At 34.5% G+C, this 25,172-nt stretch overlaps 1 protein-coding gene across 2 annotated transcripts in view; it reads left to right on the top strand.

Moving 5' to 3' along the window:
* The window catches only part of vwa2 (von Willebrand factor A domain containing 2), a 126,374-nt gene that overhangs the window by 99,120 nt on the left and 2,082 nt on the right, over positions 1-25,172 (top strand). For both annotated transcript variants that reach the window (XM_039775912.1, XM_039775905.1), the window contains exons 5-12: positions 4,209-4,318; positions 6,742-6,936; positions 8,399-8,532; positions 9,321-9,453; positions 12,978-13,033; positions 13,616-13,723; positions 16,374-16,952; positions 23,065-23,616. In XM_039775912.1, coding sequence (XP_039631846.1) covers positions 4,209-4,318; positions 6,742-6,936; positions 8,399-8,532; positions 9,321-9,453; positions 12,978-13,033; positions 13,616-13,723; positions 16,374-16,952; positions 23,065-23,616 — 1,867 coding nt within the window. The remainder of the gene's footprint in view (positions 1-4,208; positions 4,319-6,741; positions 6,937-8,398; positions 8,533-9,320; positions 9,454-12,977; positions 13,034-13,615; positions 13,724-16,373; positions 16,953-23,064; positions 23,617-25,172) is intronic.

The following is a 25,172-nucleotide window of genomic DNA, read 5'->3' as shown; positions in this document are numbered from 1 at the left end:
ACTTTATTTTAAATTAATGTAGTATTTGCAGTAGTTCTAGTTACAGTGTATATAAATATTTTTGCTGTGAAAGCATGAAAATATTTGCATAATCATCTAGTTTAGTCTGACAAAAACAAATGTCGTATTCATCTTCCTATTTTGGCTAATATTGTTTTTTGTAGTCATATTTGCAATGGACCTCTTATAGTCTTCACAGTTTTTGCTAATGTCTTTTTCTGCAATGCGCTACATAAGATATTTTGGACATTAATAGTTTCATGCTATTTTTCTGTTTCCTCTTTCCTTTTATCATGTGTTTAATGGGCAATGAATATGACCAGAAATACAGTGGAGTTATAAAATATTCAGACCCCTTCACTTTTTTCACATTTTGGTATACTGCAGCTTGGTGCTAAAATCATTTAAATTCACACAAAAAACCACATCAAGCAGCACTCAATAACCCCAAAATAAAAAAGCAAAAACAGGATTTTAGAACTTTTAGCAAATTTCTTAAAAGTAAAAAAAAAATAGATATCACATTAAAACAAATATAAAAATCCTTTGCAATGCCATTTGTAATTTGGTGAAGGTGCATCCCATTTTATTGATTTATCTTTGAGTTGTTTATGCACCTTGTTTAGAGTCTAAATTCCTGTAGCATTCAAGGTATCCAAGAGCACAGTGGAATCCATAGTTCTTAAATGGAAGACATTTAAAATAACAATGACTCTTCCTAGAACTGGCCCCCTGGCTAAATTGAGCAATAGTAGAAGAAGGATCATGGTAAGAAAGGTGACCAATAATCAGATGATCACTCTGGCTTAGCTTCAGAAACCTTCTGTTAAGATGGGTGCAATTTTCAGTAGGACAACCATCACTGTAATACTCCTATGATCTGGGCTTTATGAAGAATGGAGAGACAGTAGCCTCTCCTCAGTAAAAGATGCATGGAAGCCTGCTTGGAGTTTTCAAAAAAGACACCTAAAGGACTCTTAGACTGTGTAAAACAAGATTCTCTGGTCTGATGCAAGATTAGTGTCAGGGCACACATTGCCCTTCATCTAATTCCATTCTAGTGGTGACATTTGGCAGCATCATGCTGTGGGGTTCTTTTTCAGTGGCTGGGACTGGGAGACTAAATAGTGTCAAAGGAAAGCTGAATATAACAAAGTACAGATGTATCCTTAATGAAAACCTGCTCCAGTGTGCTCTGGACCTCAGACTGGACCAAAGGTCCACCTGCCAACAGGACAATGACCCTAAGTTTAAAGCAAAGGCAACGCAGGGCTGGCTTAGGGACATCTCTGGAAATGTCCTTAAGTTCTCCAGCCCAAGTCCAGACTTTACTTCAATTAAACATCTCTGGAGTTACCTGAAAAGAGCTGTCCACTGACAGTCTCCATGGATCCTGTCAGAGCTTGAGAGGATCTACAGAGAAGAGTGGCAGAAAATCTCCAAATCCAGATTTATGAAGCTTGTTTCTTTATGCCCACAAAAGCTACAGGCTAGAATCATTGCCAAAGGTGCTTCAACTAAGTAAAGGGTCTGAAAAGTTTGTCATTGTGATATTTCAGCTTTTTAGTAACAGTATTTTTGCAAAAAAAAAAAATCATTAAATCCTATTTTTGCTTTAAGGCTGCACCATAGCAAAATGTGGAAAAAATTAAAGAGGTCTGAATACTTTCTGAATTCACTGTATTTTTAATGCCCAGGTGATTTTTTTATTGTTAAAAAAACTATGCTGTATTCATAATATATATTATAAGAAAACTAATATTAACTTGATGGATATAAATTGTAGTGTATTAAAAGAGCCAAACTCTTACAAAGATACACTTTTTTAAAAAATTTTTTTAGATATATGATATTTTTCCCTTAATAATACTCTTCTTATACAGATGCCCTTACCCAAAAACTGTTATCAAACACAACATTCCTTCTGTTCTTCACAAAACTGGAAATTGTATGGTTTATTTCATTATTTGATATGATAGTATATTGGTTACATTCCACAAGATATGGTGTATAAAGATTGTCTCAAGATAACATTCTTTTATTGTTCAAAAGGAGTATTATATGTTTTCCACATTTATAGGAAACGGAGAGATTTATTAAACATACTGTATAACCCTCACAGGTCAGCTATTATTATTTGCATTATTTTAAGTTTCAGAAGATTAGGAGAATATGCAACAGCAATTACTTATAAGTCAGTTAAATAGAATTCTCATATTTTATCTATATGAAATATGAACACTTTTCCATTTAGTATTCTGGTTTTCTTACACATCCCAGAGATGTGCAGTTTAAGGTGATACAGTAGGTAGCTCTGAATTGGCCCTCTACAAATGAAATGTTCATGAGATGGACTGATGCTGCATCAAGGTTCCTGCCATGCATGTGATGCTTCTGACACACACATCCCTATTACCAATGTGACCCCTATTTGGAATAATCAATAAAATAAATAATGAAATTTAGCATTTAGAATAAATGGGCTGTGGCACAATTTAAAATAGCAGTCATATTTAAGATTCATATTATCATATCAGAAGAACAGTTCACCAAAACAACCCTGAACTGATTCCAAGTTTTCAACTTTTTAACATAATATCAAAGATTTCTAGACTATTCTGTTTCTGACAAGACGTCAATGCAAGTGTGGTGGTAAAGAAATTTGTTAAAGAGAGATAATTAAAGTAATCAAGATTACAAATGAAAAAGGCACATATTTCAGTTATTCAAAGACATCACTGTTTCTATAAGGACTAATAAAAAGCACCACAGGACTAATCATTGAAAAACTCTGATACTCTGAGCTCCACCTACTTTTAAAGTAGAAACTGGGAAAAATGTGAAAATAATAGTCAGAAGATAATTAGTAGAAAATACATTCCATTAACCTGCAGGCAGCAGAATTTAACTAAGCTTGTTTGGGTAATTACTGCTTATTGCTGATTTGTTTTATATTCTATGTCTTTTTTTGAATCCTCTTTAAAGGTATCTATCTATCTATCTATCTATCTATCTATCTACTGTATATGTAAAGATTATTTTTTATGTAATTGTCTCTTTTTACCTACAAAAATTCAAGCTGAGATTTGCAAGTTTGCTGTTTTACTTCCAGATATCTGTGTTACAAATTTGAATGGCAGTTAGTATTCTCTATGGGCCAGTGTTTACAATGTAAACCATAAAATTCTTACTTCAGTCCTTACAAGTAACTAATTCCGTATCCCTGAGCAAGTCACAGAAGCTTCCAGTACTTTGGATAAAAGTGTCAGCTAGGAAGAAAATTAATTTAAATATATTTCTGTTTGTAGCAAAACTACAAGTATCATAATTAATATCACCATTAAAACTAATTTCTTTAACTCAAAATTTAAAAAATTGTTTTGAATCAAATATTAATTACATTTAACTTGAACAGAGCACGAGATGAAGCTATGGATTGCTACTTATCTTCTTTAAATAACCCCTCCTATTCAAGTATTTGTTTGCAAATATCTGTCTCAGTGACCTGTATGGATAGCACATTTTGAAATTCTTTTGAAATCACGTTTTAGCATCCAGTAACTTTTTTAGATTTAAGTTTAAATGCCTTGGGAATATGTATGAAATACTATGTAAATAATATTTCAGTATTCAGCATCAATGGGACATTTTAGACATCTACACTGCAACCTTAAAGTTGGGTATTTTTATTCTACAGCAGTTTTCACTATGATCTAGTTTTATCTCAATCTTTGAATAAGGCAATCTGCTTATGTTACTCAAGTTCAAATTCATTCATTTTTTTCCAGCCCTTAATATATGCCGGTAAGAAGTTTTACTTGAAATTTGGTCTAAAATTATCCCCTGATTAAAGGTGAAAGTTACTTTTGTGCTGGTAAATATGATGAAGTTGAGAGTACTTGAAACATAACCTGAGGAGTAAGGTCCATCAAACCCTTTTTAATCTAGTTAATCTAAATTCCTTGTTTATAGCACTAATCACAAGATAAGGTGGACATAAATAAAGAAGTTATTGTTTATATGAGATTGATGGTTGGTGTACCACTAATTTAACTGCAGAAAGATTTATTCAATACAAATGGTAGGCGTAAATAATACCGTAAAGGTGAAATTTAATATTGCTGTAGATTATTGTAAATTAATCTTCATATCACTCACCTCTAAGTGTGTTGTTGTTCTAATGTAATGTCTCTTCCTATCATCAAAAGGTACGAGTTGGAATAATTCAGTACAGCTCTTCACCAAGACTTGAGTTTAGCTTGGATTCCAGTCCAACCAAAGAGGAAGTGAAGGAACGGATAAAGAAAGTTGCATTTATGTATGTCCATTTAATTCTGTAATACAAATTCTAAATTGTACATTTGAGTGTTCTGAGAGAAACACACATTAGTTATTTCAACAGGTTTTTTAATATCAGATCCACAAAAAGTATGTATTTTTATTTGTAAGCTAAGTTGTACATTGCACATTTAAGTGCATTGATTTGACAATTCACGATGACAGTAAGATAAACTGGCTCATCAGATGTTTACTACTATAAATTCCCTTGCAACTTGTTATAAGTAATATTTTTTATTTTTTACAGGGCATTTTTTTTGTCCTCAGACTGAATTCCAGTGCCTTTTGTGAAATACAGAATGGTCGGTCACATATGGTGGCTTTAAGGTTGCCTGAAAACACAATCTTGAGCACAACTCTGCTCTTTTGCCCACTTCCCATATTTTCTATCTTTGTCTCTCTCACAACTTGCTTCTCTGCCTTATTCTCTCTGTCTGTGACTATACTATCTTTAGGCCATTCGAGAACTTGGCCCAGCTCACCTACTGACACTGATCGCACTATGCCATGTCAAGCAGTAGTGTTTAAACCCAACTATTAAATTACTTCCAAGCCATCTCCAGAATCATTGTCTAAGTAAGGGAAACTCTCTGAAATTCCTGAGACTCATCATCCTTTAGCTTTCTTTGAGAGTCCGAACTAATTCATGTGCTCATGAGTTCATAGTTAAAATGCCAGGAACTCTTGACAGCTGTAGTATGTACTGCTTTACATATCTTGTGGCAGACCTCCATCTGTTTCTTGTGGTAAATTTCTGCTGCCCCCAATTGCTTGAAAGATCTTTTCGGACATTCTGACCTTCCACTATAATCTACCTGATAGATCGGTATTTTTGGGATAATTGCTTCTAGAACATTCTGTTGGCACATCAGGTATTTCTCTCTGGTGGCTGTTTACCCACAGTGGCACTTGAAGGTGCTCTACAGTTGTACTATGTTATTTTTGACATCAGACTTGTAGAGCCTGATACCTGCCGTCCTTTGCCATTTTAGCATCTTGCCACTACATTATTTTTATTTTAAATCTAGTGAACCCAGTTCATAGGTTATTTAAAGCATTTTAATGTAATCTAAAAAATAAATGTGTCCCTTAATGTTATCTTGATAAATATTTTGATCTTATAATCTTATTTTTGTCTACTTTTTAATGCAGTAGTGTCATCATATATGATAACTGTTTATTACTCAGTCATTTAGTTTATTTTTGTATTGTATTGTTATTTTGCAGTTTTACAAAGTAATTAGATAAATCTTGCATTAATTTTAACACACCTTAATTTTTAAGTGAAAGCTGTGATATTTAACTTAATTAGATTAGCAGATTTTTAAGTGTTCTGTAGACTAACTTAAAGCAAAGTATTTTGAAAGTTTGTTATTGCTATAAAGTCAGTCAACAGTTCTGTTAACAGTTTGTTCTCTTTTTGCAAAAATGTTTAATTTCTTTATAGTAGTACAATCAGGGCGGCACGGTGGCGCAGTGGGTAGTGCTGCTGCCTCACAGTTAGGAGACCCGGGTTCACTTCCCGGGTCCTCCCTGTGTGGAGTTTGCTTGTTCTCCCCGTGTCTGTGTGGGTTTCCTCCAGGTACTCCGGTTTCCTCCCACAGTCCAAAGACATGCAGATTAGGTGCATTGGTGAATCTAAATTGTCCTTGGTGTGTGTGTGCATGCCCTGCGGTGGGCTGGCACCCTGCCTGGGGTTTGTTTCCTGCCTTGCACCCTGTGTTGGCTGGGATTGGCTCCAGCAGACCCCCGTGACCCTGTAGTTAGGATATAGGGGGTTGGATAATGGATGGATGGATAGTACAATCATAAAGTCCAGATGGAGTGTTTTTTACTAAAGCAACAAGTATACTTGTTGATCTGTTAAATACTTTACTATTTAAGCCATTTGTTTCATATATTTTTGTTATATGCTTTCATTTTGGAAATATTATTTTTGTCTTAATTTGATGCTCTATTGATATTTTTACTGTGTCATCATTCAACAAAACTTTGCATAATATGTACTCCTTTTGGTTGATATTATGAAAATATAGTAATTACATTTATTTACAGTATGTTTGAAATGATTTCTGATTTTTTCAGTGTGTAGGTATTAACAATTGCTACAAACTTCAGTTTTCTTTATTATACATCAGATATTAGGTTATTTTTTAGTTCTGTTTATGGCCTTCTATATTCCTAATAGATTCTAGTTACCCTTATTTCTCATTTTTGGTAATTGTTTAATAATAATTTAATAACAGTTGGTCTCATGTTCTATTTTTTATGACATTTCCTCTGCTTTATTTATATAAGTTAATGTTTTATCTAACTAGATCTATTTATATCGATGTGATATAATGGTGTCTCTGTGTTGGATAAAGATAGGTAGCTAAATCCTTTCTTTTCTAATCTTTTCAGGGGTGGGAGCACCCAGACAGGTCTGGCTTTGAAGTATGTTATGCGTAAGGGATTCCCAGGTGGAAGAAACTCCACAGTTCCTAAGATTCTTATTATTTTTAGTGATGGCAAATCTCAAGGACCAGTCCAGATACCAGCTGATCATCTAAAAGAGAAGAGAATTACAATATTTGCAGTTGGAATAAAGTATCCAAGGTTATGCACATTTTTCATAATATTTTATGTTAGTTTTTGTTTGACAATTTTCATACATTCTCTTCTTCACTTAAAAAAACGTTCTCTAGTGAACTACCTAGGCTTCACCTTATAGAATATAAGTTCTGTATGTTCATATGCCAGCTGGTATTCATTTTAACTTTTTTATAGGCTGAAAACTCTTTACAGTAAATACATATTTATTTAACATGTAGAAGTATGCAGCTTATGCTTTTGTAGCATATAATTTAATTTTTTCACACTTCTCAGCCCTTCTGTTTTCCCAGAGAGCTGAAAACTGGTGCAGTATAACATATTTTCTCTTTCTGTGTCTGTTTTAGCCAAGAGCAAAATGATCTAAACTAACCTTCTCTTACGGTTGTAGCCCTCTAATGCTGGAAAGAAACATATCTTCAGCGATGTTAACAGGATGGGTTGGTAAACCTACAGAACTTAAGTTTCGTCTGTCTATCTAGAACTTTGTGCAGCTATCACACAATTAGTTCCACAAAAATGCGCTACTGGCAGAAAAATATTCTATTAATGCCCAGAATATTCCAGTTCTGTGAAATGAACACCAACTTCATATTGGCACAATATAATGCCAAAGTTTTGTTAATTAATTATATCAATATTGGCATTGACACCAATTGACTGAAGATTTAAAAAATTAAATATTATGCTGTAATATACATCAATGAAGTTGACTAATAGAATTTTCAAATTTCGCATTGAATTTGAAACTGGCAAAGCAGGCATCTATTTCACTTGCAAGTTGTAGTGTTAGAACAGATGTACTGTAAGATTTAGTAAGGTAATAAGAAGGAAAGTCACCATGTTTAACATACAGGGTCGATATGCTTCCCCTAATTTTGTCGAGCATGCTGAAGTGGCACTGTAGACTACTTATGTCTGTGCCTTCATATGTATGTTTATTATCTGAGTAAGTAATGTTTCTTTACTGCATATACAGCATATCATTTGTACAAGTGTTAATTTTATTTTCAGATTATTATTTGTATTTTTGTTGCATGCGGTTTTTAACTATGCTATAATTATATTCTGTATCTATTGTGAAATTATGGTATAGTACACTATATACAAGTAATTAGTGTATAGCATACTAAGTGTATAGATGTACATATCCTTTTTAAGAATAACTTGTACATATCCTTTTAAGAATAACTTAAATTGAACTAGATTGAACTTAAGTAAGTAATAAGGGAGAAACCACAACAGAAATGAAGTAATTCTCTTTGCATTAATCCTCACTGTGCTGCTTATGCAAACAACTGAATGTGCCATTTAGCATCAATTCATTTTTTTTTTACATTTTATTTGTTTGTGCAGTACTTATAAATTTGCATAATGAAACTAACTGTGCTAGTGGTACACTATTTGCTATGTGTATTCTAAGCAAACCTTTGTCTGAAATAATTCTTTGGTATAACTGATATTATAGATGGGAGGAGCTTCACACACTTGCCAGTAAACCTTCAGACCAACATGTTTTGTTTGCTGAACGTTTTGATGATGCTGTGAATGGTCTTTACACCACTCTCACCTCTTCTACAGTCTGTTCGGCAATACCCCCTGGTAGGAGAATTGATATTTTCTTATAGTATTATATAAAAGTACAGTATGTGTAATTATAATTTTGAAACATGCACTGACAATCAAGTTTAAGATCACACAGAAAGTTTCATGTTTTTAGTGAAATTCATGTTTTTTTATCAAGGAACCATTAATTTGATTTAAAGATATAGCCAAGACATTACTAATGTTGTAAATGGGTATTACTGCTTGAAATGATCAGTTTTTAATTTATTTACTGTCTAATGTCTGTGTTCTTTTGCCTAATTTAACCTGTTTTGTTTTTTTTTGCTCATTGTGTTGCACACAAGCAATACTGTCCCTGTGCAAGTATAAGAAAAAATAATTTTGCACTATTACTTTTATACTGTTTTTACAGATAACTCACAGGTATTGCTTTGGAAAAGACCATTTCTTGACAGGATTGAAACATTTGAGTAAACATTTTGGGAATGTGGGGAGTTAGCATCAATCAGACTAAAGTGGATCCAGTAAATAATACTTACAGGTTGAGACAGTAACATGTCATTTGATATCATTTATTACTGTTGCTGATAATACCGCACTACCTAGAGTGATCACATGCATGTACCTTTAAAAACTACACCATCTGAGACAGCAAGAAAATAATAATAATAAAAAAAACGATTACAAGTCCTTTTTGTACATCTGATCAGAAACTCATGAATTCCTTAGTAAACAGTACAAAACTAAGCATATTTACTTCCCTGATTTATAATATTAAATTTAAAAATAATTCAGTGAAATAAATTCATCTAAATTTCTTAAAGGGTGCAAAATTGAGTCCAGGCCCTGTGAGCGTAAAACTTTGGAGACAGTGAAAGAGTTTAAGGGGAACTTCATGTGCTGGAAAGGATCCCAAGGCAAAACATCTCCATATACATCATTATGCCCATATTACAGGTCAGTATGTGTTCTATAATAACTAAAAAATGCATCCTTTGCTATATGTACTGTATTTTATCATTTGTGCTTCAAAAACCCATGTGTAGTCTAAAATTGTGCCTTCAACCCATATAACATTGAGAAAATAGACACTCATATTTATAAAATAAGCATCACATGAATTGGTATCTTTGCTTTTGGTTTTGCTTGTAGGATTAATGAATGCTGTTGTACAACTAATTTATTCAGTAATTCACTAGGTATAAGAAAATTATGCTGCTGTTTGAATGTTAACATGCTTGTCATTATATGCAATAAGGCTTGTCATTATATTTCTTCGAGACTAAATATTTTAAAAAGTGTATAATGGCTAGTGCTTTGGATTGTATACCACAACATTGCCTTAAGTTATCATTTTCTTTGGGTTCTGTGACCCTTATAAAACATGTGCTCTGCTTGTAACAAATATAGTTTAACTGTTGAATGTTGTATTGAAGGAATACTAAAAACAATATTCTGTTCACAGGGAAACATTCCTATAATAGCTAATGAAGTAGACTGTGAGCGATTAGGTAAAACTTTTTTGAATCAGCTGAGTAAACCACAGCAATTCATCTAACCTGCTGGTGTTGTCCTTGTTAAATAAACATAAGCAACTGTACTCTAGAGCACTGCTCTATTGCATAGCAGTTTTCAATTATTAAAATAATACACTGCCTAAAATTTAGTTTTTTAAATATGTTACTTACCCATGTACTTATCATGCACAGTGGAGTTAAAAAAATTTATGACATAATTGAATCCATTAGTAACAGCAACGACAAAACGATGTAAAAAAAATCCATGAAGAAAACAAAAGAAAATTTCATGTTACTTGCACCACATAATCCACATGACAGTTATCCAGTTATCACACATCAGTCATCCAGACTAATCCGTGAAATATGTAAAATACTTGCTTTTTGGTTAAAATGTTGTTAAATAGTTACTTCTGGAATTATCAGTGAACATCAAAAACAGGAAACCTAAAGCCTCATGGGAATGAGTTTTTGAATTGAAGTCCCAACTCTCCTCCTCATTTGTTGGTGAAGTATCTTAAATACAAAAAGTTACTCCCTGTGAATAATGGATTGCAGTAGTCAATACAGATAGATACAAATGCATGAATTACCTTCTTAGTATTCTTTATATTTAGAAATTACCTCGGGTTTCCTATTTTCTTAAGCTGGATATTGTTGTGATATGTGTTTTTAATGATACGCTGGTGTCATGCTGATTCAGTAAGACTAATATTTAGATCTTAGGTAAATGTGATAGTACCTTGTTTCTGTCTTCTTTATCATCCTCACCAGCTGGCAATGTTCAGCTGTTTTCTATATTCATATGCAACTGTTATTGTTCATCTACTCAAAACTGTCATTTTGCTTTAAGGAAAGATATAGTTATAGGTTTTATTTTTTCTAAATATATTTTCTATGAGCAGCACGTATAGTCAAAGACATTTTTAATTAGTGGGGGGATGGAGGCATCCGTTCCAATCTTAACTGAAGAATTTTTATTTACTTTACCCTATAGTCAGTAGCCCTCATTTGAACAATATCCAGAATTAGTATAACAAAATAGTATTTTAATTTCTTTAATAGAGGGTACTGGGGGTTATTATTTAAGAGGTATGATTTATTTTATGGTAACCCAGTGATAAAAACAAAAGCCTTTGCTGATCTATGATCTTCAAAAGCAAATCAGAATTTAAATACATTTTTACTTAATGGACCTTGAATCTCTCAACCTGTTGTACAATTTTCAAGATGCTATGCATATTCTATTATTTGAAGTTTTTCTTATTATATTGGTCCTGCTTAAAGTAGAGATTGATTGATTTAATCAATTGCCCAGTACACTGTTTTTTCACACGGTCTAATTGAAACCTTTTTAATTGTTTGAATTATACACTAAGTATTTGCTTATATTTCCCAGTTTTATTATGTTTATGGCAAAATTATATTTTGTGGACTTTAATATGAATGATTATATACTTTCTTTTGTGAAGTACTTGTTGAGTCTTTTTAGGGATATTAGACTGGACTTGTTTTAAGGATCAGAACATGTTAAAGCCCTGCAATATGTATTACCGGCAATATATATGGTGCTTTACATAAAATATTCAAACCCATGACTATTTATATACCTTTATTGTATAATAACTCCTTTACTGAAATTGTATGATACAGTTTGAACATCCCTAATCTGAAATGCCTGGAACCAGATGTATTTTAGATTTTAATTTTTTTTGGATTTTGGAATATTTGCATAGTTGCATCATAGTTGCATCTTCCTAAAACTCCTGCCCTGAACTTCTTCAGTCAATGTACTTTAAGCCACCATAGTTTCAGGAATAAAGAAAAAGAAACTGGGTCCCTGTTGATGGAAAGCAACCCCTTAGAATAATGATACCACCGCCATACTGCACTTCAGTGTGTTTTTGAGGTATGAGCAGTGTTAACATTTGCCCTACACACATCTCCTTGAACAGCAGCTAAGAAAGCTCTTAGTCTCTTCTGACCATAAAATCTTCCACTTGAACTGCAGATCTAAAACTCATAACATATTTACCCCACTGGGTAACTCTCGTGCTTTTCTGCAAACATGCTTTCATATGGTTGTTTTTGTAGAATGTTTTTTTTTTTCTGCCACCCTTCCATACAGAGCTCTATAATGTGTACACAGAGCTCCTGAACCTTTATACCAGTCTCAGTTACTGAACTTTGTATGATTGTTGGCTCTCTGTGGCTCCTGTCACAAGCTTCCTTCTTATTTCAAAGAACAGCTTTTCTATGGAGCATCTCGGTGGATTAAGTTAGCTTCCACTTCCTGTTGACAGAACAAGTAGTCCCCATAGAGACATTCTGACAATTGGATATTGTTTTATACCTTTTTCCTAATTTATGCATATTTCCTAACTTATCTGGAATGTTTTTAGTCAAAATGTTCACAGCTGTCCTTCAGATTTCACAGCTTAAAAACCAATCCCTCAACTGCAGGGTTTTTAACCAGAGAATGAGGCAATTATTGTAGTAATTCACTGGCAGAGAGCAGTTACAAGGCAATGGTGTTTTCAATAAGCAGTTGTTTTTTACATGTTTAAATTTAGGGCTTATGCAGATATTGAATATTTAACCAAACAGCATATGCATTTTTTCCAAGATTGTTATTCTGATATAAAACAATGTTACATTTAAAAAAGAAAACTAATTTTTCAGAGCTTTCAAATAAAAGTATCACAGATACAAATAAATTCATCTTCGGATTTGTTATTCAGTAAAATTAGAATTGGTCAAGAGTCTGAATACTTTTAAATGCATTCAGAAAATTAGACATATTGTGAGTCTTTGAATTATATTTGTCTTATTGTTAATATTTTTTCTTCAAACATAATACACTGGATACAATGTGAATAACATTAGACCAGCAAAAGAGAAGAATGCTATAACCAATAGAATACCACTGAAGTCTATATATTTTATTTGTTTCTTTTTTAATAGTTGGAACAGAGTTTACAGAAAACACCAGAGCACCTGTTACAGAACAATATGTCCAGGTATTCCTGTGATTTAGCCCTATTATTTCTATTTCCTTAGTAAAACTGACAACACAAAATGGTTATAAATGAAAGCTTTTGCATTTTTTATGCTGTGACTGGTGAATTTCCTCTGATGATGTTACAATTTTACTTGAAAGACTAAATTAAGCAGTTTTAATGTAATACAATGTCTTCAATTGAAGTTTTATTGTATTGTGTCTTCCTATCTTTGTAAACATGAAACAAATGCTTTCCATAAGAATTATTTCAGTCACTTATTAGGATGACAGTGTGTGTTACTTTCTGTCTTGCAAAGTACTTTGAGTGTCTTAGAAATATTAATGTGTATGGTATTTACATTCTCTTGCAAACAATTCAGGAATGCCAAATTTTTTGTTTTTTTGAAGATACATTGCTTTGTGGTTATGATGTTCTTTAATTATGCTCATACTATACGTTGCATTTCTATTATGAATAGGAATTTAATTTTTCTTTTCTTGGGTAAACAATAGGTTCTTAAGCACCTTGATAACAAGGTATATTAAAAACCTTAAGGGAAATGGAAAATTGTTGTAGACGCTCTTTTTTCATCATTTTTAGATCCTTGTGACTCTCAGCCCTGTCATAATGGAGGCACTTGTATTCCAGAAGGATTAGAAAAGTATCGTTGTGTCTGCCCAGTGGGATTTGGTGGCGACAGCAACTGTGGTATGAAATTCCTTTTTAAAGTGATTATTTGATGTATATGGATTACAACAAGTACCATAAAATTTGGAAAATATTTGGTACCATCTGCTGTTATTTCATACTTATAGTAAATTTGATCAGATCCTTTTATTGGTTTAGATAGTATACAAAGGAGGGATTAAGTTCTAAGTAATCAAACATGAAGCGTTTAGGTGGGAAGGAATTAAAGCCCCTTCCTGGTTAAACTAAGTCTAGCAACAAGGATACATTAAGGTACCGGCATTCACTACATCACAGTCTCTAGTATACGTCAGAAGCTATTACATTCCTCCAAAGTATCTATTTAGCTGCATTTTTCGTGTTGACAACACTGCTGTACTCACCCCAGCCAAGGCCATGTGTTACCCCTTGGTGTCAGGACAGGAGAGCACTGGATTGTTGTCATTCCTCTCTGGCATTACCAGGTTCCCTGGTTTGGGACATTGTTTGGCTACATTTCTGTCATTTAGTCTTTTATACTCTGCCTCTGGAGTTTCTGTTTCTTTGACATGATTGTTGAAAACAGGGTCTACTACCCTTTAATAGTTAATGTCCTCCCACACTGATGAGTGAAGGTGCTGTGTCCTTGCACCCATGGAGGTTTTCTGTAGACTATACCTTGTTCTGTATAAATTTGAAGTTGCCATGTCCCCTTCCAACTTATAGTCACCTGAAAACACATTTACAATAATACTTTATCAATAATACAAATAACTGTTTCATACATTTCCAAATATGTATCTTTTAAAGTTAGAATGACACCAGGCTTTTTGGAAAGAACTAAAGACTTATGACCTTGAAAGATTTAAAATGGTTGTGAAAAAAATGTAAAATGGGTAGCTAGAAAGAATAAATGAAAGAACGAACTGTATGGCGAGTGACATCATCCATTCCGCAGTTGCTAAGTTACAAACGCAGCCACCCATAATTACAGCAGCCCAGGTGAGCAGAGAGCTGAAAAGACCTCGTGCCAGCAAAGCAGCGGGTCCAGATGGTGTATCGCCACGACTGCTGAAGGCATGTGCGTTGGAACTGGGGAGTCCTCTACAGCACATCTTCAACCTGAGCCTGGAACAGGGGAGAGTCCCAAGGCTTTGGAAAACATCTTGTATCACCCCTGTCCCAAAGGTATCATGTCCTAGTGAGCTGAATGACTTCCGGCCTGTTGCTCTGACGTCACATCTGATGAAGACCATGGAGCGGCTGCTGCTTCACCACCTGAGGCCAAAGGTCCGTCACGCCCTCGACCCTCTGCAGTTCGCATACCAGGAGAAGGTGGGAGCGGAGGATGCCATCATCTATATGCTACACCGATCCCTCTCCCACCTGGAAAGAGGCAGTGGTGCTGTAAGAATTATGTTTTTGGACTTCTCTAGCGCCTTCAACACCATCCAACCTCTGCTCCTTAGAGACAAGCTGACTGAGATGGGAGTAGACTCACACCTGGTGGCATGGATTGTGGACTATCTTACAGACAGACCTCAATATGTGCGTCTTGGGAACTGCAGGTCTGACATTGTGTTCAGCAATACAGGGCGTCGCAGGGGACTGTACTTTCTCCGGTCCTGTTCAATCTATATACATCAGACTTCCAATATGACTCGGAGTCCTGCCACGTGCAAAAGTTCGCTGATGACACTGCTATTGTGGGCTGCATCAGGAGTGGGCAGGAGGAGGAGTACAGAAAGTTAATCAAAGACTTTGTTAAATGGTGCGACTCAAACCACTTACACCTTAACACCAGCAAGACCAAGGAGCTGGTGGTGGATTTTTGGAGGCCTAGGCCCCTCATGGACCCTGTGATCATCAGAGGTGACTGTGTGCAGAGGGTGCAGACCTTTAAATATCTGGGAGTGCAGCTGGATGACAAATTGGACTGGACTGCCAATACTGATACTCTATGTAAGAAAGGTCAGAGCAGACTATACTTTCTGAGATGGTTGGCATCCTTCAACATCTGCAGTAAGATGCTGCAGATGTTCTACCAGACGGTTGTGGCGAGTGCCCTCTTCTACGCGGTGGTGTGCTGGGGTGGCAGCATAAAGATGAAAGACGCCTCACGCCTGGACAAACTTGTTAAGAAGGCAGGCCCTATTGTAGGATTAAAGTTGGACAGTTTAACATCTGTGGCAGAGCGACGGGCACTAAGCAAACTCCTGTCAATCATGAATAATCCACTGCATCCACTTAACAGTGTCATCTCCAGACAGAGGAGTAGCTTCAGTGACAGACTTTTGTCACTGTCCTGCTCCACTGACAGACTGAGGAGATCGTTCCTCCCCCACACTATGCGACTCTTCAATTCCACCCGGGGGAGTAAATGCTAACATTAATTTTATTTTAATTTTTTTCATTTTTATCACTATTTAATTTAATATTGTTTCTTTGTATCAGTATACTGCTGCTGGATTATGTGAATTTCCCCTTGGGATTAATAAAGTATCCATCCATCCGCAGGGTTACATTTGGCTTTGAAATACAAAAAATGACTTAAACACAGTGCTCTAATTATTGGAGGTTAGAAAGTAAAATGTCATTTTTGTTGGATACTATCATGGTGGAAAGTTTACATTGCCTGCTTTATTTCTGTAATAATTTGTTTATTGTCAGATGTATCTTTTGTCTTTTATAGTACTGAAGATGAGCCTTGCCTGCAGTGTTGATATACTGTTCCTGGTAGAAAGTTCATCTTCTGTCACTCTGGAGGGATTTCTTCGTTTCAAATCCTTCTTAAAACGTTTCATTCAATCTGCCTTGTCTTCAGATTCTCCAGTTAATGTGGGTTTAGCTCAATACAGCGAGAGTGTCCAAATAGAAATGAAAATCGGAGAATACAGAAACATTTCTGAACTTCTGCAAGTTGCAGACAGCATGTCATTTATTGGAGGTGGAACCAAAACTGGTAAAGCTCTTCGTTATGTGACTCAGTTTGGTTTCAAGAGCAATCCAGTTTTTGCAGATGTTCAGGATGATTTACCAAGGGTGGTAGTCCTTTTGACAGATTCCAAATCTCAGGATTCTGTATCTGATGCTGCTAAGTATGCTCGGGATCGGGAGTACTTTCTTATTGCTTTGGGCGGCACCTTCCTTAAAGCTGATCTGAATGAAATAACTGGAAATCCTCAGAGAACAATTACTTATTCAAATCCCCAAGATCTCTTCAACAAACTTCCAGAACTGGGAAGCAAAATCTGCAGTGTTGATAGCCAAGGTAAGCCTTATTAATTTAATTTAATTTGTATTTTATTTGTATTTTGTTGTAAATTTATCAGTGACTCTCAATTGATCTGCACCCATTCTGAGAATACTGAAACTAAAAACTAAGACAGAATAAATTAACATTGTATTTTTTAATTAATGTCATGAAAGTGAGTTTTCGTTTCAGGCAAAATAGTTTTTGTGTTCATTTTGATACAGTTTGATAGAAAGTGATGTAGGAGAGTAGCCGTGCATTGATTTAGAAAAGGGTCAGAGCATAAACAGTGAAACTTGAAGATTATTATATGGAGGATCTACCATAGCTGAACATTTGCAGAAATAAACAGTTAAGAGGTCCATTGCCTTTTTACAGTGTTTACTTATTGTAAAGATTTTCTCATTAATCTCTGATAGTATAGTTTATTGAAATGTTTTTTGAATTTTAAATTCCTTTCAGTTTTTTCCTCACCAGATCATGGAAAACTGCTTTGTGTTAGAAACATTTACACATGAATGGTCATCCAAGGTTTATTGCTGTTTTTACATAGTATTCATATCCACATATCCACATTTTAAACAATATTAAACATTATTAAACATCTTTTATTATTTGTTGACCTTTCTTACATAATATGGCCATGTTCAGATTTGGCATTTTAGTATTATACAAATATACAATATATATGAAAATAGCAAATTATGATCTCAATATTCTTTAATGGCAACTGAGTTACTCCTGTCCTGTTCAGTGTTTAGACAGATTCACTGAAATATGTGAAAATACAAAGAAATATAAAAGAAAATATGAGAAGATGACCTTCCTCCAGGCATAAATTGCAATTGCAGTCATTATAGATGACCACATTTGGATTTTCACAGGTACTAAAGTCAGTGGAATACTGCTACGCAATGAGTGTTCAGGAAACTCTGGTTTTACTTTTAATAAGAAATATTAATGTGAGAACTCAATTATGTATGAAACAAGTTTCTATACTTGGTCATTATACTGACATTTATAGTTTTAGTTAGGAAACAAGCTTACCTTAACATTCTCAAAGCCTGTTAATCTAATTTGAGATCAAATACAACACACTGAGCCAAGTAATATAACATGCATGTCTTTGGGAACATGTTAACACGAAGAAAAACTGGAGTAACTGAAGGAAAACCTAAGCAGACATGGAGAGAATGTGTAAACTGCATCGAGACAATGGCCTGATGCATGATTCAAAGTCTGAACACTGGAAGCATTAACATCAATTACTGTTGCCCACAAAGCACAATGTTCTTTAAAAATGCAACAGAATAGACATTACTGTCCTAGGTGTCCCTTGCTAATCCTGCTAAATGCTCACATTCATCACCTGATAAGTAATATGTAATACATTACATGGTTTGTATGCAATACGTACATGGTTTGAAACAAATTAATATTCTTGATAGGAGATGACCTGTTTATAGAACTGTGTGTTTAGATTATATAAAGTGTGAGTGTATATTTGGTGACTTAGCAGATGATATATTTAGTTCAGTAAAAATATTAGTGATGTGAAAAACGATTCTTTATAGTTATTCGATTCATTTCATCAGTTCACCAAAATGATTTGAATCTTTGAGTCACTGACTCATTCACTTCAAAAACAACAACAAACTATATTCTACTTTAAAGTCTACAATAGTATCTTAACAACGTAACAACTTTAAACACCAAACAATATAAAAAGCAAACAACAAAATAAGTAATTCGCATATTATAATAATAATAATCATCATCATTCTCATTATTGAATTTTGACAATAAATAGGAAAAAAAACAATTGTCCAAAGAGAACCTTAGAATGGTGCACATCACAATAAAACTGTGAGAACATTGAAATATGACTGAATAAAATTGATTTCAATTTTGGATTAATCTCCCACAGTTTCCTTCTTTTATATCCCATTCTATGTTACAAACTCTCATACATATATCATCAGTGAACTGAACTGAAATTCAGTGTACTGTGAGTCTCTTGTCTGTAGTTCGTTCCACCATTCAGTACACAAACTGATTCTTTCGGTGAACTAGTTCAGTGTACTGTACTGTTGTAGCGGTCCGGTGCCACTAAGATTCACTTTATTTTTTGAGGAGATCCCTGGGCTTGGCCCGACCCGCACACGCTCACAAACACAGACAAAATAAAGCACACTAGGAACTAACAACAATTAAAGAATATAATGAAATTAAGTAATATAAATAAAAACAATAATACTGCCCCTGTACCTCTACGGTGATATTACATTAAACATATAAACACAAACAACTCCATACAGCAAAGTCCATGAAAAACAACACCGGATGCAATGAAAGATGATGACGATAGTAAGTCCAGAGATCTGCACACTGAAAGGGAATGAAAAAACAGTCCTACTGATAGACACTGTAAAGGTGAAGACGGATGGATGGTTCAGGAGTGCTCCTTTTCTTGTGGGGAAGCCAGTGAATCCACTATCAGCCCTCAGCACACAGGTAGACAGAAGACGATCCAGACCCCAACAACGAAACAATCCAGGACTCAAAGACTACATACGGCTTAATCAACAGAAGGCAGTCCAACCGGTAAACGGAACACAAGCTACAACAACAAAAAACACTTTTTTTTCCCTTGGACACCTGCTCTCCTTTTAAACCCCTCTGACAACCTTTAACCCCAATGGCCTCTGCAGGGACTGCTGGGAGATGTAGTTTTAACTAATAGTAGCACTGCTACACTGTGAGTCTCTTTTCTGCAGTTTATGACCAAACTTGCAACGCTTCTCCGGTCCACTAGGGAAAATACTCGTTCATTCAATCAGTCAGTGTACTGAGACGGTCATAGTCACTCAGTCTGATTAAATCGATCAATGACTGGTGTTTGGTGTTATCTACCAAGTCAGTCAATGGCTAGTCAATGATCGTCATGACCATTTTGCTGAAACAGTTTACTGATGGACTATTTCCTGAAGACAGCAGCTATTTCAGTGAAGTTAAGATGATAACTCTGGTCTGTTGTGGAATGCAATGTAAAATGTAGCATGCCCTGTGCATACTTCGAAAAGATTTGTTATTTGATGTCATTGTACAGGTATGTTTGTTCACAAACCAAGACAAGTGCAAAAGAATTAGTTATTTTGTTTATTGCACATCAATAAAATATTTGTTTATGCAATAATTAAAACTTATAACACTCAAACTATACATATTTGTTGTTTAGATGTCCAAAGTTGAGACTAGTATTTACTGAATTAGGCCTACTTGAGTTTTCTAGTTTTTACTTTTTCTTCACTGACTTACATTAGAATTCTGTTACAATCGTGGAGGATTGGTAAAAAGACAGACATTCACAAGATTTCCATTAGCAGCTCAAGAAAATAACAGCTAAATTTGGTATTTTTCAAGTAAAAGTTATTTATTCACAAACATGGAATATATTCATTTCCCATATAGAATGCAATTTTTTAAATTTCTATTTTAAATGGAATCATTTCTTATAAATTTTAAAAATACCTTGTCTGTTCTTGCAACTTACAATGGGGCTGGCACTTTGGTTCAAACACAGAAACACATCCGTATTTTAAGGCAAGAATGTTATCAGGTATTAATCCTCTCGAGTTTGCATAAATATTGCAAAGCACTCTATCCCTGTCACTTTAGAAAGAAATAAGAAAAGAAAACAATCTATTTGTGAGATTTGACATTTTAAAAAGAAAACCAGCTCTGCACCTCATCTTGCCAATTGTCTCTCCTTCCCCAGCAAACTATCACCTCTCCAGCAGCATAGTTTCCTCTAGCTTGTTTTGTGAATGCTGGACACACTATTTTAATTTTGAGAATCACAGTCTTTCACGTACATTTATTTAAGGATTTATACAAAATTAAGTTATCTTTTTAAATTTCCAATATGTCTGATTACGAAGATGATGGTACATTTAGCACAAGTGCTGAACCATATTAGAATGAGCCGGATTATCATGATGAGGAGATTCAACAGATTGAAAAAGAAAGAACAGACAGGAGAACAGAACTGGAGAGTCACTGAGCAAAATATTTCTCCTGGAAGATATGGCATTTCAACTGACAAATGGCAATTGGTGGTGCACATATGGAAAATGTGAATTAATGGCCACCGAGGAAGAGTGCCTCTATTGCAGGGAGTGAGACGTTTTGCTTAAAACTTAGATGTGTCAGTTAATGAGTTTCCTTTGTTATATGCAAGGCTGTAGTATATGTTACTGATGAAGATAAATTTTCAGCAGTAATCAATCAAAGAGTATTGGAGACATTTACCAAAATTCATCTGGAAGAAACAATCAAAACCTGAAGAACCAAATGAGCAGCTTTCCTTAGAGTAAGTTTGCTTATTAATCTTATTATTTGCCATGTTAAATGCTTACTTAGCATTAATGTGTGAGAGATCCAAGTAACCGAATGAAGATTATTATTATTATTTATATGGACAATGACCAGACACTTGATTTAAACCCAGGATGCTAGATCTGTGAAGCAGCAACATAAATCCTACATAAGAGCTACTCATCTATACAGTATTCAGTTTGATTTTGAATTATATTGCCATTGTTATTATTCTATGGCTGTACATATCAACCTTCAGTAGCAATTGCAGTGAAATTACTCACAAAAAATATTTTTGGAAGAGAAGTTGACTTCAGTAAAAGGTGATCATGAACACATTTTCCTTTCCTATTAAGCTGCAAGCAGTTGGCCACAGATAAATGAGCGTTTCTAACTTGCAGACCTACAAGTTATAACTTTAAGGTATCGTGGTTACCATAAGGAGGAAACTGCAAACACTTTGTTTTGGAAACTGCAAACACTTTTTAAAAAAAAATTATGTTTACACCCTGGATATGCACATTTCAGAACCATTTTATCAAAAGTTAAAACAGCTGCAGACACATGTTTGTGTCCATGCTAATCAACTTCCTTATTTACATCTAAACTGTACCCACGACAGTGGGTGTGAGCAGACATGTATTGTATTATTATGTAAAGAAAAATAGTTCCAAGAATCTGATAAAATAATTATTTCTAGTTTCCTTCTGTTTTCAAAAGATGCCTTAAAAAAAGGGAAGGGACAGTTTTTTTAATCGAAAGCTTTGTTGCTTCAAAGTGGATGTACCTGGTACATTTTAAGTCTTTTTCTATCACTTATGGACCCTTGTACCCTTTAGCCCCATTGTGATCTGAAAAAACATCCATCCATCCATTAGCCAACCCGCTATATCCTAACTATAGGGTCACGGGGGTCTGCTGGAGCCAATCCCAGCCAACACAGGGTGCAAGGCAGGAAGCAAACCCTGTGCAGGGCGCCAGCGCACCATAGTCTGAAAGAACATTCAAAATATTTTTAAAATTTATAAAAAAAAAAAACACTACTGTGTGGAAAATTATTATTATTACTAAATACCATGACTGTAAAAAAATAACATTTTTTGACTTTAAAAATACTGAAGTTGTCCTTTAAGCTTTTCTTCTTTAGTCACATTATAGTTAGACTTGGATTATTTTTAGTTTTACAGATTTAATAAACAGAAAGAAATTTCATTCATCTCCTGCACTTTCCTTTAGAATTTTCATTTTCCCTTTAATTCTAGTAAATTATCTTACCCCCGTTTGATGAGAAGTAAACTCATGGCATGATAACTACCATCATGATGCGGGACAGTAGAGAGTCACTGAAAATTAAATGTTTTGCTGTATGTTTTCCATTTTTTTTTCAATTTCTTGCCACAGTGATATAACAGACAGAAATATTTGGCTATGAATTGTAAATTATATAATTATACAATTTTGTAACTCTTTCAAGGGTACTGTTAGCCTTTGATGAGATCCTGGACCACTGTCCTGCTTGTCCAGCTGATTAATTTAGGGAGATGTGATCTAGGCAGGGTCTTGGTGGACTGATGTGGATTCTGTTTTCCATATACTGTATATAAATTTCTTTGTGTGCTTTCACTTTTGAAAGGAATTAGATGAAAAAGTAAAGTTACATTTCAAGGAAAAAGTAACTACAAATCATATACACTTATTTGTTTTTTATTTGTAATGTGTACTGAAATATTCTTTATATCTGCTTCTCTTGCAGGGTGTCTTGGCCAGCCTCTGGATCTTGTGTTTGGACTGGATGCATCTGCTGGTGTGGGAAAAGATAATTTTGTTCGACTGAGGGACTTTGTTAAAAGCACATCTGTTCAGTTTGACATAAACCGTGATGTCACTCAGATTGGACTTGTTACATACAGTAGCCATCCACATACTGTCTTTGCCCTAGACACCTATGAGTCAGGTTCTAGTGTTTTGCAAGCCATTAGTCAAGTGACATACATAGGTGGCAGTGTATCTACTGGAAGTGCTCTTCTTCACATTCATGATGATGTGATGACAGTGCAGAAGGGGGCTAGGCCTGGAGTTAACAAAGTTGTAGTAGTAATAACAGATGGGGCAGGGGGTGAGGATGCAGTAGTACCAGCGCAGAAAATTCGGAATAATGGAATTGGACTAATTGTGATTGGAATTGGAGATGCCCAGAAAGACACTCTGGTTAAGATTGCTGGCTCTGAGAAGTACTTGATTCCAGTACCATCTTATGAAGATCTTAAGTATTATGAAGACCTCATTGTTCAAAAAGTTTGTGAAGGTAAAATATAATGTATTTTTGACTCCTTAGTTATATTTGTTAAATATTTGATTGAAAATAAAGTTATAATCTATTCTTTAAATCATTAAATATTATAAGAGACACTCATCAGACAGCTTGTTTCAACACATTTATCTAATCCTTGCAGCAAGTAGCCTATGTTTACTGCAACATGTTAGTTCCAGTTTACTAACTACTGGATCTTTAAAATTTACATTATGACTTGGTGACAGCACACATTAGTTTTTGTGAATGAGCTCTAGGGTCGGGGTTAGTGCATAAAAAAATAAATCTTCATCTTTATCATTCTTACAACAGCTGCTAATCACATATCTCAGTCATGTTCACTGTTTTACAAATTAGGACTTTCATTAAATAAAAACAGTTATATAGAAAAAATAAAAATGCTATTAGATTGAGTCAATAAAAGCATGTTGCAGGATGAATAAAATTGTATTCTCTGGCACCCCCTTAAAGTGCCCACTGTGGAGATATGCAAGCAGTCTGAATAAATTCACAAAACTATTTTGTCTGGCACTACTGTCACCTGCACAAGTGATTCCGGTGACCAGGTTTGTAAAATAAACAGTGCTAACAGTACTTTCCAGAAATAGCTTTTATATTAATATACTCCTGTTTACTGACTGTTTTAATGGAAGAATAAAACAGTAATTCCCTTCCATGCTTCTTTACAGAGGATGTTGGCTTTAATGAGTGGTAGTGAACTTATTTTTGACATTATTTACTTGAGAAGTACTGAAATATTTTTTTACAAATTAAGTTGAAGGGACGAACACAGATAAAGAAAGGTTCTCTCTAATGGTCAAGGCATACATTCCTTATATTTTTTAATGCAAATATGATGGAATTATTACCAGTCCTTTCTGTTTGTGCTGTGTGGAAAATGATGCACATTAAAGCAAATTCTGGACAAAAATACTATTCTGCTATCTTATGTTCTCTCTAGCCAGAGGTCTGTGTACCCATATGAGCATATAGTTATTCTGAAACAATAGAACTTTGTTCATTTGAGTGCATGTTACTAAAATTTCCATACACCCTGCGGTGGTGAAAGTACAATAAATTTTATAAAAAGAAGAGGACTGTAGCCCTCTTCCATTGCCAATGATTGTCAGCTGGGTTCTTCTACTTACTAGCATATTAACTACTAAATATGGATAAAAAGCACTAAAACTGTTTGCTAACATTTTCACTTAATTCATTAAATAAATATCTGTCACAGATTTTTTTTGCTTTCTGAATTAGGTGCCACTAAATCATAACTGCTCATATTGGAAAGACTTTAAAGCTGTGAAATGAGTACCTTACTAAATTACAGCAGACAGCTGCATTTCTGCTTCCATTTGGTTCTAATCCGTACCAACAGCTGATGCTACTTTATCATGCCTCAGTTGCTGCAGTCTGACTGGGGTTCAGCTGTTTACATTTTTTGTGATACTACTTGCAACCATAAAATACTGTCTTTTTATAGTTTGACAGTGTTATTAAAAGATATTTTTCCCCAGATAACTAATTTACTTATGGTAAAGTTAATT

Source organism: Polypterus senegalus, chromosome 1 (genome assembly GCF_016835505.1).
Source record: "Polypterus senegalus isolate Bchr_013 chromosome 1, ASM1683550v1, whole genome shotgun sequence".
NCBI classification, from domain to species: Eukaryota; Metazoa; Chordata; class Cladistia; order Polypteriformes; family Polypteridae; genus Polypterus; species Polypterus senegalus.
This window is presented reverse-complemented; position numbering and strand designations above follow the sequence as displayed.